Source organism: Synchiropus splendidus, unplaced genomic scaffold (assembly GCF_027744825.2).
Source record: "Synchiropus splendidus isolate RoL2022-P1 unplaced genomic scaffold, RoL_Sspl_1.0 HiC_scaffold_37, whole genome shotgun sequence".
Taxonomy (NCBI): Eukaryota; Metazoa; Chordata; class Actinopteri; order Syngnathiformes; family Callionymidae; genus Synchiropus; species Synchiropus splendidus.
Window position 1 is genome coordinate 335,001 of NW_026527071.1, and position 16,999 is coordinate 351,999.

Below are 16,999 nucleotides of genomic sequence, written 5' to 3' on the forward strand. Positions count from 1 at the left end.
ACACAGAGAGGGGCGACACACAGAGAGGGCGACACACAGAGAGGGGCGACACACAGAGAGGGGCGACGCAGAGAGAGAGGGGCGACGCAGAGAGAGAGGGGCGACACACCGAGGGGGCGACACACAGAGAGGGCCGACACACAGAGAGGGGCGACACACAGAGAGGGGCGACACACCGAGGGGGCGACACACAGAGAGGGCGACACACAGAGAGGGCGACACACAGAGAGGCGACACACAGAGGGGCGACACACAGAGAGGGCGACACACACAGAGAGGGGCGACACACACAGAGAGGGGCGACACACAGAGAGGGGCGACACACAGAGAGGGCGACACACACAGAGAGGGCGACACACACAGAGAGGGGCGACACACAGAGAGGGGCGACACACAGAGAGGGGCGACACACAGAGGGCGACACACAGAGAGGGATGACGCAGAGAAAGAGGGCGACACAGACAGAGGGGCGACACACAGAGAGGGCGACACACAGAGAGTGCGACACACAAGAGAGTGCGACACACAGAGAGGGTGACGCACAGAGAGGGGCGACGCACAGAGAGGGGCGACGCAGAGAGAGGGGCGACGCAGAGAGAGGGGCGACACACAGAGAGGGGCGACACACAGAGAGGGCGACACACAGAGAGGGCGACACACACAGAGAGGGGCGACACACACAGAGAGGGGCGACACACAGAGAGGGCGACACACAGAGAGGGGCGACACACAGAGAGGGGCGACGCAGAGAGAGAGGGGCGACGCAGAGAGAGAGGGGCGACGCAGAGAGAGAGGGGCGACGCAGAGAGAGAGGGGCGACGCAGAGAGAGAGGGGCGACACACCGAGGGGGCGACACACACAGAGAGGGGCGACACACACAGAGAGGGGCGACACACACAGAGAGGGGCGACACACACAGAGAGGGGCGACACACCGAGGGGGCGACACACAGAGAGGGCGACACACACAGAGAGGGGCGACACACCGAGGGGGCGACACACAGAGAGGGGCGACACACAGAGAGGGCGACACACAGAGAGGGGCGACACACAGAGAGGGGCGACACACAGAGAGGGGCGACACACAGAGAGGGCGACACACAGAGAGGGCGACACACAGAGGGGCGACACACAGAGGGGCGACACACACAGAGAGGGACGACACACACAGAGAGGGACGACACACACAGAGAGGGACGACACACACAGAGAGGGGCGACACACAGAGAGGGGCGACGCAGAGAGAGAGGGGCGACACACAGAGAGGGGTGACGCAGAGAAAGAGGGCGACACACCGAGGGGGCGACACACAGAGAGGGCGACACACAGAGAGAGGGGCGACACACAGAGAGGGGCGACGCAGAGAGAGAGGGGCGACGCAGAGAGAGAGGGGCGACGCAGAGAGAGAGGGGCAACACACAGAGAGGGGCGACACACAGAGAGGGGCGACACACAGAGAGGGGCGACACACAGAGAGGGGCGACACACAGAGAGGGGCAACACACAGAGAGGGGCAACACACAGAGAGGGGCGACACACAGAGAGGGGCGACACACAGAGAGGGGCGACACACAGAGAGGGGCGACACACAGAGAGGGGCGACACACAGAGAGGGGCGACACACACAGAGAGGGGCGACACACACAGAGAGGGGCGACACACAGAGAGGGGCGACGCAGAGAGAGAGGGCGACACACAGAGGGGGCGACACACAGAGAGGGGCGACACACAGAGAGAGAGGGGCGACGCAGAGAGAGAGGGCGACACACAGAGGGGGCGACACACAGAGAGGGGCGACGCAGAGAGAGGGGCGACGCAGAGAGAGAGGGCGACACACAGAGGGGGCGACACACAGAGAGGGGCGACACACAGAGAGGGGCGACACACAGAGAGAGAGGGGCGACACACAGAGGGGCGACACACAGAGAGAGAGGGCGACACACAGAGGGGCGACACACAGAGAGGGGCGACACACAGAGAGGGGCGACACACAGAGAGGGGCGACACACAGAGAGAGAGGGGCGACACACAGAGGGGCGACACACAGAGAGAGAGGGCGACACACAGAGGGGCGACACACAGAGAGGGGCGACACACAGAGAGGGGCGACACACAGAGAGGGGCGACCCAGAGAAAGAGGGGCGACCAACGGCAGACAGGTTAAATCCTCATGTCTCTCGCGGCGGGGGAGGGGCTTCAGCCGAGCAGCGCCAACAGTGGTCAGAGGTTCTCTGAAGGCCACGAAGCCAACACACCCCAACAGTGGGCTGCTGCAGCTCACATCTTTAGATGGCCACAGCAGCTTGTCGCTGGACACACAACACGTTCACCTGTTCATTCCTCATGGTGGTCACGTGACGAGCAGGAGCTGACGCCCGGTGCCCCACCTCCAGAACACCCGGGGGACTGACTCCCGGCCCCACGGGGTTGACGTCCTGGGGGTGGCCCTCCGGACCGGGACCAGGCTTGGCGGTACGTTTTTTGCTCGCACGTGCCGCGTGGCTTTGTTGGAAGGCGCCTGTGCGCGAGGCTCAACCTTCTGCCGGGCTTCCCGGGACGAGGCGAGTTAACCCGAACCCCCCCCGTCTCGCCTGCTCACTGACCTTTGTAGAGCTGCGCCACCGCGGTGGCAGAGTTCTGGAAGAGGTGCCAGCTCTTCTGGCGGCTGGGTTCCGCCTCCTCCTCGCTGGGCTCGTCCTGCTCGGCCGCGGCCAGACACTGTCGCTCCCACTTGGAGAACCAGAGCTCGGGCCCGTGGATCTCCGCCTCGCGCTCCTCCTGCTGCTCCTCCATGGCGGCGCGGCGCGGCGCGGCCTGAGCTCTGAGCGGAGCCCGGTCGCTCGAACGGACGGTAAGTGGCGGGCAGCGACAGGGGTCAGAGAGACGCCGCTTCTAGAGCCGCATTGTGAGAGGCGAGTCCGCCCGAGTGGCGCTGCAGCGATGGCGACCAGGCGCCGCGGCTGCGAGCCACTTCCTGCGGCGGCGGCCTGCCATTGGTCGCTGCCCGGCTGGTGGGCGGGACACCGGTCCGGATTGGATGGTTTACGGGGGAAAAGCGCACGAGCATTAAAAACAAGCTCCGAACACAGCGTGCGCGCGGGGCGGCAGTGTGTCCAGCAGGGGGCAGCCGCAGCCGGTACCGAGACTGCCGATGACGTCGGATGACATGTGGTGTGGTCAAAGGTCAAAGGTCATCGGTCACATGACCAGCAAGCAGCGGTGTCATTCACCGTGTGAGCATGCGCCGATCAGTAAACGCAATTCGTAGACCTTGCGCATTGTCACTGCCAGATGCGGTCCGCCGGAAGTTCCGGGTCTGGATCCGGATGTTAGTAACATGCTCACACGGTTATATCGCTCAAATATATTTGTAATCATTGTTAAAATAGTCTATATTTAACATTAAAAAAAAATGTTTTTAACGTTTTTATCTGATATTACAGATTTAATATAGAGGTAATTGCTTCTAATACATTGCATAGTGTAGAGGAAACATTTCTCCCTGCATTTATTTCACTTAGGTTGATGAGGAGCGAACGCTTCTGTCCCTCTTATATACTTGAGCTGAACAAGGCTCATGTCTAACTTGGTGCAGCGCTGGAGTCTGTTTATGTTGTGTGTTACTATGACTCCTTTCCTTCTGATCTTTGAAGAGTAGCCATGCAATACGACCAGTGTTAAACATGTTCCTGAAAACCGTCCCACAGCAGATTGTCTCTTTACCAGCTCGGCTAATGGTATTGTCTCAACGACCTGCTGCTTCTTGAAGAGTTGACAATGACTCTGTACTTGCAGTTTAATCATATGTACTCAAATGTGGCTTTTACTCATCTTATTACAGCAGAAACAGTCACTTAAATCAATAAGTTTTCCCAAGTATCACAACTCTCATGAGGAGCAAAAAACATTTATTTACAAAACTTCATCTACAGCCACCAAACATTTGGACTGAACAGAATTCAACAGATGAAACAGACAACATGCACCTACTTACTATCGGCTTGAACACATTCACCTTCAAGCCTCTCTGATCCCAACATTCGCGCCACAACACTCGCATATCCTCCATGCAGTTCAACACCAACATGACAGGATGCCTGGCACTGATGATATGCAAATGCACAGTGCACACTGGCAAAGAGGATGTAGATATGAGAGGAGGATGAAAAGAAAGACAGCATTCACCATGATCATCATAACGCCACAGTGGTTTGTGGACGATTGTTGAGGACAGCTCTGAAAAACAGAACATTCAAATGTAAATACACATAAATGAACCCAATGAAGGTGTTTAAAGTCCTTTATATGGCCATGCCACTCAGTGACTCGCATCCAATTCACTTGCTGTTTTCTCCCTCCATGGTCCAGCATCAACAGACAAGGTGATGTGCCTCACACCAATAACCATCATACGCAGTCACACTTGGACTGAAGCATGAATATGTTGAGAGATTCTCACCCAGAGCCATGGAACATGGTGGATCCAGAAACAAGCCTGTCTCTGCTCGCCCTCAAACCTCCATGGTTTCCTCTTCCACGCTGCTCATGGACCTCTTTTCTTCCTCGGACAACACCACTCACCGGAGCTATTGTGGGTGGGATCCTGTATAGAAGAAGCTGCCGTCTGGTCAAAGCCATGATTGGATTCAGCTTTAGATTTGACATCCTTCATCAGTCCCTCAGTCAGTGGAGAAGCCTTGAAAATGTTCATGACTTTACACCATCCATCTATCAGACCAATTATAGAGTACATCAGTATATTGAAGTGTATACATTCAATTCATAAGCAGGGTTGAACTATTTTCATTGAAGTCGGACACTGAAAACTAAGTAAATACAAATAAAACAAAAATTTTAAAAAAAGTATCAAGTGCACAGTTAATTACAATAATGATACTGAACATTAAAACAAGGCATTTGAAATACGAACACCGTCATTTGTATTTTGAAAAGGACATTACAAATTTCGCAAGTTAAAACCGTGCAATTATCAGAGCTTTCAATGCAAAACTGCATGATGAACGGCGTATGTCTTTCCTCTGGCGCTTTGACAGGCTGCAGTCAATGATTCCGTTTCAGAGAAAATCTCTTCATCATTTGAAGCAGGTGAAACTCCTCATCTTGACCGACGCAAGTCGAACTCAACCTGCTGCAACAAGAACGTTTGACTGTGACGACGTGGTGACGTCATTACGCTCCAGACTTGGACGCGCACACAGTGAATACTGCGTACTTGCACATGCGCCTAAAATGTATCATTTCCAGATTTTATGTTAAATATACACTATTTTAACAACTATTTAAAAAACCCACCACTTTATGCGATATAACCAGTAAAAAAAAAAAAACGGACCTTGCGCGTGCGTGTTACTAACATCCGGTTCCAGACCCAGAACTTCCGGCGGGCCACATCTGGCCGTGACATCACTGCCCTGTTTGCTTCCTCAGGGCTCAGGCGTATGACGTCATTTCCTGTCCACACATTGGTGTTTCAAGACGTCGTTTCCTGAGTATATGCTCATATGAACGGAGACCTCGTAGGCAAGATAGAAAGATCCAATGACTTCATCTGAAATCTTGTTAAAATATCCAAATTGTTGAGTACAAGTCAAATGTAGTGAGATGTATGTATAAAATACGTGGGCGTCGTCCTTTAGTCATTCAAGTTCTGCTTCTCTTGATGAGACAGCAGTGTGTAGCGAGGCGTGGCCTCATGACGTTGCTCATTTATGAGTCAAGCAGCTGCGCCCATGTGCGCATGAGGACAGGAAATGACGTCATACGCCTGAGCCCTGGAAGCAAAACAGGATGAGGAAGCAAATCGGGCAGTGACAAGCGGAACAGAAGGCTTTCTTCCAGGTCTCCCCACGGAGCATGTGCAGTCGCCCGTGACGTGACACCCAGCCCTTGGTCACCCAGGCAGACGGAGATGAGGCCCAGTGAGGACTGACCCAAAGAGCAGAACACGCCTGGACTCCTCTCCTCCATCAGAGCCAAGAGGTGCCGTCGTGTCTGTCCCGTTCCCTCGGAGGCGCTGGAAGCCTTGGCCGCTGCCTCCCGTCCCGTCACCACTGGCTGCTGCGTGACCACTCACACGCCTGGTGCCACGGTCACAGCAGAGACGCCGGCCCACGTGTCAAGAGTCACCCTTCTGAAGTGGGCGCCAGTTAAACTCCTGCATACTAAAGATAACGGTCCAGGTCAGAACACCTCAGCTGTTATAGCCAGTGGTAGGCCTCAATAAAAGACAACAATGCAACATTTCACAAAGCTCTGGTGAGTTGAACACAGCAATAGAACACAATTATAGAAGGAAAAACATATGGAAATGACCAAAACAAAAGGCGCCAAAATAAAACCCCTTCTTTCCCTCCCCAAAGTTCGTAACGTTGGGACCCGTATATGTACAAGTGCGCTTGGTCCTCCCCCACCAGTTGCCAAGTGGGAACGTGGTCCTTGACTCCAAACCTGCTTCTCCTGCGGTTCCTGTGGCTGGCCACCTAGGGCTGACCCGGGACCCCTCACACGGTGCAGTCTCCGTGAAGTCAACGGTTGGCTGTGGATCCAGGAATCCTGTCATCCCAACTCCAAAATAACCTGACGCTTGAGGTGTTGAACGCTCAAGTCACTGCCTTTGGTGCGCTCCCAAACGTGCCGCGTTGAAGCGGAACATGAACCCGCAAGCTCGCGCTACTCTTATTTCCACTTGGGGATTGGCTGATCAACCTGTCAATCACTCTTTCATAACCTTTTTTTTTTCCTCACATAAAAATAAATGAGAAAAATAAATAAATGAAGAATTTCACTAAAAGCTCTCCAAAGTAAACTAGTAACAAAGAAAGAAAATCCCATCAAATCATGACTTCCACTTCCAATAGAAATCAAGTGGGCTGTGGAAGTGGTGCCGCCGCGGGCCTGAAGAGTCAGGAGCGAACAGGCGGGAGGCTGCGGCCCTGCTGATGGCCACAGCTCAGATCCTGAACCCACCTGTCGCTGGCCAGTTGAGGGCAAGTAAACAAACAAGTGCACCAGCACTAAAGGTCCTTCTTCTTCCTTCATGGCGAGCTTTGGAAGGGAAAGCATGAGGCGCGGAGGCGGAGTCTGACCCGTCTTTGGTCCAGACTCTCAGGGACCACCAGGCTTCTCTTGCCTGAGACCCGCTGGTCCGTGTGCTGCAGACGTGTGGAGCCGACGGCGTGTCCGTCCGCCGCAGTGGCGTGATGAGGCCTGGCCTGAACGCCATCATGGGCGCCACAGGAAGTGGAAAGACCTTGTGAGTCCTCCCCCTCACAGCCGCACTTCAGCCTCTTTCCTCCTCACACTTCTGGACCTGATGGAAGGACCCCGCCGGACTCCAGCAGGAAGCTCCTGGTGGACGGGGTGCCGGTGACCTCTGACCTCCGGCCCAGCTCCGCCCACACGGTGCAGGTAGGAGGCGGCGCGCGTCCGGCAGCCCGGCCTCACCGAGCTCTGACCCAGGCAGGACCACGTCCTCATGGCAACTCTGACGGTCCGAGAGAACCTGATGTTCAGTGCCAACCTGAGACTGGACCCGCCGTCCTCCAGGAGCTGGGCCTGGGCCACTGAGCTGACGGGACAGACCTTCAGCGACACTCAGTCTCTGGGCAACACCACCCTGTGAGTCTGTGCTGCGGCATGTGTCGGGCCAGAACCGGCCTGAGAGTGTGTGTGTGTGTGTCCAGACTGGCGGGGGAGGTGTATCTGAAGCAGGCCCAGATCGGCAGAACGACGTGGCCCTGCTGCGCCGACCCGGCGGGTCTGGCTCAGCGGGCCGGGCCTCAGCTCGCTGCAGGCAGGAGGCAGAACCGCAGCTGCCGGCTCCTTCCCTCGGCGATGCCGCTCCCACCTCTTCTTCTGTTGCCCTTCGCGTGGCCGAGACGGTCCCGAGTCCCAGTGCCGGAGTGGAGCAGGTGGCCGGACACACAAGTCCCCACCTCCACGTCTTGCACCCTCGGTTCCCTCAGGAGTGGAAGTGGATCCCCGTCCATCCCAGTGAGTCGGCTCCGGGTCGGATCTCCTCTGACAGTGAAGCAGAGATTTGGAACTCTGGTTTGCTGTGTCCAGCAGAAACAGCGGGGTTCATCAATACAATCCTGCCCACCCCAAAGCTGGTTACGTCACGGAGTGTGAGGTCCAGCCTCGCTCCACAGAAAGCAGCCCAAACATGGAGGAACCACAGTGCAACTCTGGACCTCAGCTTTCCTTCCAGCACTTCCTGCTGACTCAGCACGGAAGCTTCTCTCCACTAAAGTTCTCACTTCAGCTGGTTCATCCGCTCACTCTTGAGTCCGGAACCCAGGTCCGGGCGGGGTCCTTCTGCAGCCCACGGAGCCACTCGGTGAGACCCAAGTCCTCCTCCTCGTATTCCACGTCATCGTACTTGTGTTTGTCGTTCAGCAGCAAGATCTTCACGAAGGCTCTGAGGTCCAGGTCCGGGTCGCGCCTCTGCGCTGGGCGACAGCAGCGCGAGGACGACGGCGCTCTCTTCGGGAGGCTGTCCTTCCTCCTGCGCCTCCCGCGTCAGGCTCAGACGGAACCGGCCCTCTTCTCCCTCCCCGTCGACGGAGCAGACGGCGGGGTGAAGGGCATCTTGGAGACGGACAGCATCAGGTAGGACAGTAGCTCAGACCGGCACCAGAAGCGCCCCGAGAACAGAGAGGCCCGGACGGCGGCGGCGAGAGAGGCCAGGAGGGCCTCAGCCATGCAGGGCCCAGAAGTCAAGCACAGCAGAGCCGCACGCGACATTGAGCCGCAGCTGCTAATCCTCTGTGAGCACACGCCCCAGTAATCCAGCAGGTGAGCGGGGTCAAAGGTCGCTGATCACATGGAGAGGAGAAAGGACAAAGGACGGAGGTGAAGCCGACGCAGCAGGCGGCGCCGGGCGCTTCAGCGCGGGACGTCCTTGAAGGTGGCGAGGAGGAGCCCGCAGGAGGACAGCGCCAGCGCCGCGGCGGCTGCACTCACCCGCTCACTGCCGACACCAGGACCAGGAGAAGCGCCCGGCTCGGTAGGTGACCCGGGTCATGACCCCAGCCTGGCAGGACGGGCAGCAGGTCAGAGCCGGCGACCGACGCAGCTCCGTCTCGTAGCTGACGAACTTGGCTCTCGTCCGACTGAAGGAGCCCGGACCTGACGGGTCCCGGGTCCTGGGTCCCGGGCCCCCGTCCCGGTGAGCTCCGATCGGCCGACGCCTCGGGAGAGAAGGACGTGTGGTCACAGTTGATGAGAAAGGGCTGATGTTGAACCTTCAGCCACCAGGCCACAGGTTCAAGTCCGCTCCAGACGTCCCTCGACCTCTGACCTGTGACGTCAATCCTCCTCGCACAGAGGCGGATCTCCGAGACTGAGTGCGCGAGTGTCCGCTAGAGGCGCTGTTTGCCCTCCGCGTCAGACCGGAAGAGTTAGCCTGCTGATGCTAAGCTAAGGCAGTCCACTCCTCCACCGGATGTTCCAGTTCGTCGCCCGCCGGCCGCCCCGATATTCCCCGGACAGTCCAGGACGAATTCGTGTCGACTGACCAGAGTCCACGAATCCTCGTCCTCTCCCGAGCGAAGCAGCGAAGCTCGACCCGCCTTAGCGCCACTAGCTTGCCGGCTAGCCTCCGGACCGGACTCCCACGGGTGAGTCACCGCGCAGGCTCGCGGCGCGGCGCGGCGCGGCGCGGGTCTCCGGCCCGGCTGTGCGCTCTCGGCTTCAGAGCCAGCTCCACACACGGTGGAAGCTCGAGGAGGAGCCGAGCCGCAGGTGGTGGTCTGGAAGCTCGCCGGCTCCTCCGCGCCAACGGTTCGGTTCAAGTCACGACATCGACTTGTAAACACGGCGTCGACATCGAAACGGCGTGTCTTGTCGCCGACCTCCGCGGCTCCCGAGCTAACGGCTAACGCCGAGGCCACCGCGCGCTCGTTCACGAGGACGTTTGACGCGGCGCCTGGCTGGAGTCTGAGGCCTGTGAGTCTGAGGCCTGTGTGTTGTGACTTGCAGGGACCCAGCCGAGATGTCCCTGCACCAGTTCCTGCTGGAGCCCATCACCTGCCACGCCTGGAACCGCGACCGGACACGTAAGTCCGCCGACTCCCGCGCGTGTCCGTGTTCCGTGCCGAGCAGCGCGCGACTCTTTGGGTGTCGGAACTTCAAATGGAGCTCAGTGGTTCCGGATGGGTTCGTCCGCGGTGTTGACCTGCGGCTGGCGCCCCACTCGGGTTTCCTCCCACGTCAGTGACCTGTCAGCTCCGAGTCCATCCTGAAGAGGAGCGACTGAGTGGAGACTTGGACGTCTGTCCAACTGGAGCGTTGTGGACGTCCAAAATGGCCTCCTCGTCAAGTTCTGACCGTTTGGCTGTCAAAGTCGCCCACACCTTTCAGTGATGGTTGACAGCCTTGTCTTCCCCCCTCCATCCCCCCTCCTGGAGACACACCTGCTGCATGAGCAGCCTCCTCCTCTTCCTCTTCTTCCTCCTCTTCCTCCTCTTCCTCCTCTTCCTCTTCTTCCTCCTCTTCTTCCTCCTCCTCCTCTTCTTCCTCCTCTTCCTCCTCCTCTTCTTCCTCTCTCCTCTTCCTCCTCCTCCTCCTCTTCCTCCTCTTCCTCTTCTTCCTCCTCTTCTTCCTCCTCCTCCTCTTCTTCCTCCTCTTCCTCCTCCTCTTCTTCCTCTCTCCTCTTCCTCCTCCTCCTCTTCCTCCTCCTCTTCTTCCTCTCTCCTCTTCCTCCTCCTCTTCTTCCTCCTCTTCTTCCTCCTCCTCCTCTTCTTCCTCCTCTTCTTCCTCCTCTTCCTCCTCCTCTTCTTCCTCTCTCCTCTTCCTCCTCCTCTTCCTCCTCCTCTTCTTCCTCTCTCCTCTTCCTCCTCCTCTTCTTCCTCCTCTTCCTCCTCCTCTTCCTCCTCCTCTTCTTCCTCTCTCCTCTTCTTCCTCCTCCTCCTCTTCTTCCTCCTCTTCTTCCTCCTCTTCCTCCTCCTCTTCTTCCTCTCTCCTCTTCCTCCTCCTCTTCTTCCTCCTCTTCTTCCTCCTCCTCCTCTTCTTCCTCCTCTTCTTCCTCCTCTTCCTCCTCCTCTTCTTCCTCTCTCCTCTTCCTCCTCCTCTTCCTCCTCCTCTTCTTCCTCTCTCCTCTTCCTCCTCCTCTTCTTCCTCCTCCTCTTCCTCCTCCTCTTCTTCCTCTCTCCTCTTCCTCCTCCTCTTCTTCCTCCTCTTCTTCCTCCTCCTCTTCTTCCTCCTCTTCTTCCTCCTCTTCTTCCTCCTCCTCCTCTTCTTCTTCCTCCTCCTCTTCTTCCTCCTCCTCTTCTTCCTCCTCCTCCTCTTCCTCCTCTCTCCTACTCCTCCTCCTCTTCTTCCTCCTCCTCTTCTTCCTCCTCCTCCTCTTCCTCCTCTCTCCTCTTCCTCCTCCTCTTCTTCCTCCTCTTCCTCCTCCTCCTCCACCGGCGGCGTCACTGCACACGGCTGCCAGACCAGTTCCACTGCTTCACTCTGCTTTGTTGACCGTCCTCTCTGTGCTTCACCGCAGAAATCGCCATCAGTCCCAACAACCATGAGGTTCACATTTACAAGAAGAGCGGGAACCAGTGGGTGAAGAGTCACGAGCTGAAGGAGCACAACGGCCACATCACAGGTGAGGAGCCGACCGCGTCGCATCCCCTCGTGGCCTCACGCCTGGCTCCGCCTCAGGCATCGACTGGGCGCCCAAGAGCGACCGCATCGTGACGTGCGGCGCCGACCGGAACGCCTACGTGTGGTCGCAGAAGGACGGCGCCTGGAAGCCCACGCTGGTCATCCTCAGGATCAACCGCGCCGCCACCTTCGTCAAGTGGTCGCCGCTGGAGAACAAGTTTGCCGTGGGCAGCGGCGCGCGGCTCATCTCCGTCTGCTACTTCGAGTCGGAGAATGACTGGTGAGTCCCGCCGGTCGGGGAGGTGGTGACCCTGCTGGCGGAGTGTTTGTGACGACGGCGGCATGTTCCCAGGTGGGTCAGCAAGCACATCAAGAAGCCCATCCGCTCCACCATCCTCAGCCTGGACTGGCACCCCAACAACATCCTGCTGGCTGCCGGCTCATGTGACTTCAAGTGCAGGTGAGTGCACGGTCGGATTTGGGCGCCTGTGTCCTCATGCCGCTGCCCCCCGCCCCACCCCGCAGGGTCTTCTCCGCCTACATCAAGGAGGTGGAGGAGAAGCCGGGGCCCACGCCGTGGGGCAGCAAGATGCCGTTTGGAGCGGTGCTGGCAGAGTTTGGCGGAGCAGGTGCGTCCGGCGCCGCCCCTCCTCGCTGCCTCCCCCCGGGGCTGACAGACGCCCTCTGTGTCCTGCAGGTGGCGGCGGGTGGGTCCACTCCGTGTCCTTCTCCGCCTCTGGGAACCGCCTGGCCTGGGTCAGCCACGACAGCACCGTGACCGTGGTGGACAGTTCCAAGACGTCCAGGTGCGTGTGAGCTCCGCCCCCTGCCGCTGAGCTCAGCTGGAGACAGAGCTCTGAGGAAGCCCTCTTCTTCTTCTTTCAGCCCCTCACAGCTGAAGACCGAGTTCCTGCCTCTGCTCAGCGTCATATTCGTCTCGGAGAACAGCCTGGTGGCAGCGGTGAGACCACGCTCGCTCGCTCGCTTGCTCGCTCGCTCCTGCTCACGCCACACCTGTCTGCAGGGTCACGACTGCTGCCCCATGCTCTTCCGCTGCGACGATGGCGGCTCGCTCACCTTCGTGTCCAAGCTGGACCTGCCAAAGCAGAGCGTCCAGAGGAACATGTCGGCCATGGAGCGCTTCAGGAACCTGGACAAGAGGGCCACCACCGAGGATCGCAACACCGCCCTGGAAACGCTGCACCAGAACAGCGTCACGTAAGTGGGCGGCGGCGGCGGCGGCTCGGACGCACGCGGCTCACCACCACTCCTCTGCTTGTGTTGGTCAGCCAAGTGTCCATCTACGAGGGAGACAAAAGGGACTGTCGCAAGTTCTGCACCACCGGCATCGACGGCGCCATGACCATCTGGGACTTCAAGGTACCGAAGCCACCGCGGCGCCCCGGCCGCTGCTCACCCTCTCTTCTTCTCCCCAGAGTCTAGAAGCTTCTATCCAGGGCCTGCGCATCATGTGAAGGCCGGTGAATGAAGGAGGGCAGGGTCTGAGCCCTGACCCCACCCCTCGCCCCCCCGCCCGCCTCTCCAAACCCCATCTGTGACTTACACGACTGACCGCCGGAGCCAGTGTCTGCTGAAGCACTGACCACAGGACACACACACTCTGTGGGCTGACTTGCCACATCACTGTTGACTTTTTTTAACTTTTGTTTTCTGGATTTGAATCGATGGTGACCCCCCCCCCCCCCCAAAAAAAAAAAAAAAAACAACCAGTGCGCCGGTCCTGGCCCGCGGCGGCCGTCGGCGCAGCCACCACACTAATCATGGAGCCGCCGGGGTTTTGTGTGTAACTGAGGACGTCCTGAATAAAGATGAATCCCACTGCAGCCCGTCTGCTCTGCTCCTCCTTTCGCTGCATGTCAGCCGGCCTCCGGCTGCAGCTGCCTGCGGGGCGGCAGCCGCGGCCACTCCGCCCCGCCGCAGGGGGCGCTGCTGTCTCCGGAGCCAGAGGTTTTGGGAGCGGGCCTTGTGGCAGCTGATGTTTCCGGGTTGCTATGGCGACAGCTGACGGCCCAAACTCCCCCTCCCCCCTCCTCTTCTCCGAAACTTTTCCGTGAGCACTTCCTGTTCTGGGCGTGCACACCGCCGCCGCCCCCCCTCCCACGCGCCTCCTTCCTCGCCCCTCGTCTTCCTCCTCGTCACTCCGTCGCTGGTGTTCGTGTTGACTGGCCAGAGTCCGCGAGCTCAACTCGGTTCCTCCGTCACCGCCGCACCTTCCTCCAGGGTGAGTAGAGCCGAGCGAGCGCGCGCGCGGGCGGGCGGGCGGGAGGTAGAGTCGCTGCTGAAGTTGGTGTCGGAAAGTTTCCCGGAGCTCCGTGTGTGTGTGTGCGCGCGCGCGCTCGTCGTTCCTCGCATTCTCGTCTGGTTCCCATTAGAACCGGTGGAGGTGAGCAACGGAGCTGCTTCTGTCTGAACCCTGCTTCCATCGCCCTCCAGCTCTGGACCGTTACATCGCCACTTCCTCTTCCTCCTGCCACCGCTTCCTGGTTCGGCCGCTCGCCTCTGAATGGCCATGTCGTACCACAGCTTCCTGCTGGAGCCCATCAGCTGCCACGCCTGGAACAAGGAGCGAAGCCGTGAGTGTGTCGAGCGTTGTCCTGGCGCTCTCCGCGCACCTGCGCCTGTGTGGGGGCGGCACGCCCACGACTTGACTCCCGGGGCCACGCTCTCTGACGCCGCTCTTCTTGTCCTGCAGAGGTCGCCATCAGTCCCAACAACCATGAGGTCCACATCTACCAGAAGGACGGACCCAAGATGACCAAGATCCACGAGCTGAAGGAGCACAACGGGCAGGTGACAGGTGAGCGGCGGCGATGGCGGCGCCCTCCTCCGGGGCTCACGGTGGTCGCCCGCCCGCAGGTATCGACTGGGCCCCGGACAGCAACCGCATCGTGACCTGCGGCGCCGACCGTAACGCCTACGTGTGGACGCTGAAGGACGGCGCCTGGAAGCCCACGCTGGTCATCCTGCGCATCAACCGCGCGGCTCGCTGCGTCAAGTGGTCGCCGCGGGAGAACAAGTTCGCGGTGGGCAGCGGCTCCCGCCTCATCTCCATCTGCTACTTCGAGCAGGAGAACGACTGGTGAGTTGGACGCCGGCGCTGCGGGCGGCGGGTGTGTGAGCTCTGCGTCGCCCCCTGCAGGTGGGTGTGCAAACACATCAAGAAGCCCATCCGCTCCACCATCCTGAGTCTGGACTGGCACCCCAACAACGTGCTGCTGGCCGCCGGCTGCTGCGACTTCAAGTGCAGGTGAGCAGAGCGGCGCCGGGACCCACCGCCAGGACCCAACCCGCCTTTCGCCCACAGGGTCTTCTCCGCCTACATCAAGGAGGTGGAGGAGAAGCCCGGCCCGACCGCGTGGGGCGGCAAGATGCCGTTTGGAGAGCTGATGTTCGAGTCGGCCGGGGACGGCCAGGGTCCGGCCGCGGGCAGTGGCAGCGGCGGCGGCTGGGTGCACAGCGTCTGCTTCTCTCACTCAGGACACCGGCTGGCCTGGACCTCCCACGACTCCACGGTGTCGGTGGCCGAAGGAGGGAAGGGCGGCACGTAAGAGATCTGAGGCCGCCTCTGCCCCGCCTCCCCTGACCTCTGACCTTTGTGGACACCACAGAGTCTCCAGCCTGAGGTCCGAGACGCTTCCTCTGCTGTGCATCACCTTCGTCACCGAGAACAGCCTGGTGGCTGCGGTGAGTAGCTGCGGCGCCGGGCTCGCACCTTCGCTCGGCATCTGGCTGACTCCGCCTCTTCAGGGTCACGACTGCTACCCGGTGCTGTTCGTCTTTGACGGAACCACGCGGGCTCTGACCTTCGGAGGCAAACTGGAGCTGCCCAAGCAGGCGGCCCAGAAGGGCCTCAGCGCCCGGGAGCGCTTCCAGAACCTGGACCGCCGGGCGTCCCAGAGCCAGAGCAGCGACAAGGACCTGAACACGCTTCACAAGAACAGCATCAGGTGAGGCGGTGGCGGCGGCGCCGCCATGAACATCCACAGACTCGTGATGTTTGCTCTTCAACAGTCAGATCTCAGTGCTGGAGGGCGGACGCAACCAGTGCAGCAAGTTCTGCACCACTGGGATGGACGGGGCCATGGGCCTGTGGGACGTCAAGGTGACACACACTTCATCACCCTTTCCCCAGCCTTCACCGAACCCTCCAGAACCTGGACCAGGACCAGACTGGATCCCAGTTAGAGTCACCTCCTTGTTTTATTTTTCAGTCTTCATCCTCAAATTGAGGTTTGGACCTGTGGGGATCAGCAAAGGTCCCCACAAAGATAGTGTTTTGTCAGGAACAGTATAAACACACACAGGGCTCTGACCGCGGGCGTCTCTTCCAGACTCTGGAGTCAGCCATGAAGAACCTGAAGATCGTGTGAGGGCTCCAGCTCCTGCTCCGGCGGCCGCTCCCTGCTTGTGCTGGTCATAATCTTTCCCAATAAACAGCTCCACAGCGCTGTGGGTGTCTGAGCTTTCTTGACTGAACCCAACTCCCGAGAGACGTGGAGTGGAGGCCGTGTCCCGGGGAGCCGGCGACCATGTTGGATCTGAGCTTCTGCTGCTGTGCCCGACCCACAGCTCGGAGCTGTGGGGGGGAGGCGCCGCACGGATCTCTGGTTCTGCCTCTTAAGAACTGGACACCTTCCAAGGTTGAGGCTTGGTGAGCTGATCAGATGACAGCAGGTCACGTGACCGCGACTCCGCACCTCAGCAGGAACATAAGAGCCCCAGTGAGCGTGGTCTGAGCGGCGAGTGAGATGGAGCAGATCGGAGGAGAGAGGCTTCTGCTCTTCCATCTGCCAGGCTCTGCTGCAGGAGCCGCTCTCTCTGTCAGCCCAGCTGACCTTCTCACCTGTCCCGCAGAGGAACCTCGTGTGGGTGCAGCTGAAGATGTGGCCTGCGGCACCGGCGCCAGGAGGCGGTCCAGTCTGGTGTCTGAGCATCATCTACTCCACGAGGAGACCCAGCAGCACGTGGTCCTGGCCGCAGCAGAGAGAAGCGAGCGAGAGCCGAGGAAGGATCCAGCAGAAGACGCAGGAGCAGAAGAAGAAGCAGTGAAGGAGAGTGTCTGATGTGGAGCAGCGGATCAGGTCCCGGCAGCAGCAGCTGGAGCAGGAGGTGGCCCCCCTCCGCCGTGCTGAGGGACACCTGCAGCAGCTCCTCAGGTTCGCCGCCACCGCGGGCCAACCTCACCCAGACGGCGTGCTGGACCTCGCCAGGCCCTGACTGGACGCTGCGTTGCCGACGTGGCGAGCGTCCGCCGGTCCAGAGCGGCTTCGGCCTCAGCTCCTGGGCCGCGTGCTGCCAGCGTTCCTGGTCCAGGCCACGGGGGCCTCTCTGACACCGCGGGCCTCCGTCTTCACCTCAGCTG

The 16,999-nt window shown here is 59.5% G+C and overlaps 3 protein-coding genes across 5 annotated transcripts in view; 2 read left to right on the plus strand and 1 right to left on the minus strand.

Moving 5' to 3' along the window:
• Positions 1-2,972, minus strand: part of hapstr1b (HUWE1 associated protein modifying stress responses b) — a 5,439-nt gene extending 2,467 nt beyond the window's left edge. The window contains exon 1 of the mRNA XM_053853010.1: positions 2,604-2,972. Within this exon, the coding sequence (XP_053708985.1) occupies positions 2,604-2,793 (190 nt within the window). The 5' untranslated portion in view covers positions 2,794-2,972. The remainder of the gene's footprint in view (positions 1-2,603) is intronic.
• A 6,428-nt stretch (positions 2,973-9,400) lies between these two features.
• Positions 9,401-13,473, plus strand: LOC128751784 (actin-related protein 2/3 complex subunit 1A). The gene is made up of 11 exons (XM_053853004.1): positions 9,401-9,641; positions 10,003-10,079; positions 11,513-11,617; positions 11,674-11,896; positions 11,969-12,076; positions 12,142-12,245; positions 12,314-12,422; positions 12,502-12,577; positions 12,641-12,834; positions 12,906-12,996; positions 13,053-13,473. The coding sequence occupies exons 2-11, from the start codon at positions 10,016-10,018 to the stop codon at positions 13,089-13,091; spliced, it is 1,113 nt and encodes a 370-aa protein (XP_053708979.1). The 5' UTR covers positions 9,401-9,641; positions 10,003-10,015; the 3' UTR covers positions 13,092-13,473.
• Positions 13,474-13,691: 218 nt separating this feature from the next.
• On the plus strand, positions 13,692-16,087 carry LOC128751781 (actin-related protein 2/3 complex subunit 1B-like). 3 transcript variants are annotated; one of them, XM_053853000.1, is made up of 10 exons: positions 13,692-13,858; positions 14,071-14,210; positions 14,330-14,434; positions 14,494-14,716; positions 14,777-14,884; positions 14,942-15,181; positions 15,246-15,321; positions 15,385-15,584; positions 15,649-15,867; positions 15,969-16,087. In XM_053853000.1, exons 2-10 carry the CDS (start codon positions 14,141-14,143, stop codon positions 15,985-15,987), a joined length of 1,260 nt encoding a protein of 419 aa, XP_053708975.1. In that variant the 5' UTR covers positions 13,692-13,858; positions 14,071-14,140; the 3' UTR covers positions 15,988-16,087. The 3 variants fall into 3 exon arrangements, with proteins under 3 accessions (XP_053708975.1, XP_053708976.1, XP_053708974.1); XM_053853001.1 differs by having other exon boundaries at positions 15,649-15,739; XM_053852999.1 differs by lacking the exon at positions 15,969-16,087 and having other exon boundaries at positions 15,649-15,962.
• Positions 16,088-16,999: the final 912 nt, after the last annotated feature.

Bases quoted from the DNA above. Each gene is read 5' to 3' on its own strand.
- LOC128751784 (XM_053853004.1), top strand. From the start codon at position 10,016: ATGTCCCTGCACCAGTTCCTGCTGGAGCCCATCACCTGCCACGCCTGG. The intron at 12,077-12,141 runs GTGAGTGCACGG...CCCACCCCGCAG, and splicing joins TCATGTGACTTCAAGTGCAG to GGTCTTCTCCGCCTACATCA. The intron at 12,997-13,052 runs GTACCGAAGCCA...TCTTCTCCCCAG, and splicing joins TGACCATCTGGGACTTCAAG to AGTCTAGAAGCTTCTATCCA.
- LOC128751781 (XM_053852999.1), top strand. From the start codon at position 14,141: ATGGCCATGTCGTACCACAGCTTCCTGCTGGAGCCCATCAGCTGCCAC. The intron at 15,182-15,245 runs GTAAGAGATCTG...TGGACACCACAG, and splicing joins GAAGGAGGGAAGGGCGGCAC to AGTCTCCAGCCTGAGGTCCG. The intron at 15,585-15,648 runs GTGAGGCGGTGG...GCTCTTCAACAG, and splicing joins CTTCACAAGAACAGCATCAG to TCAGATCTCAGTGCTGGAGG.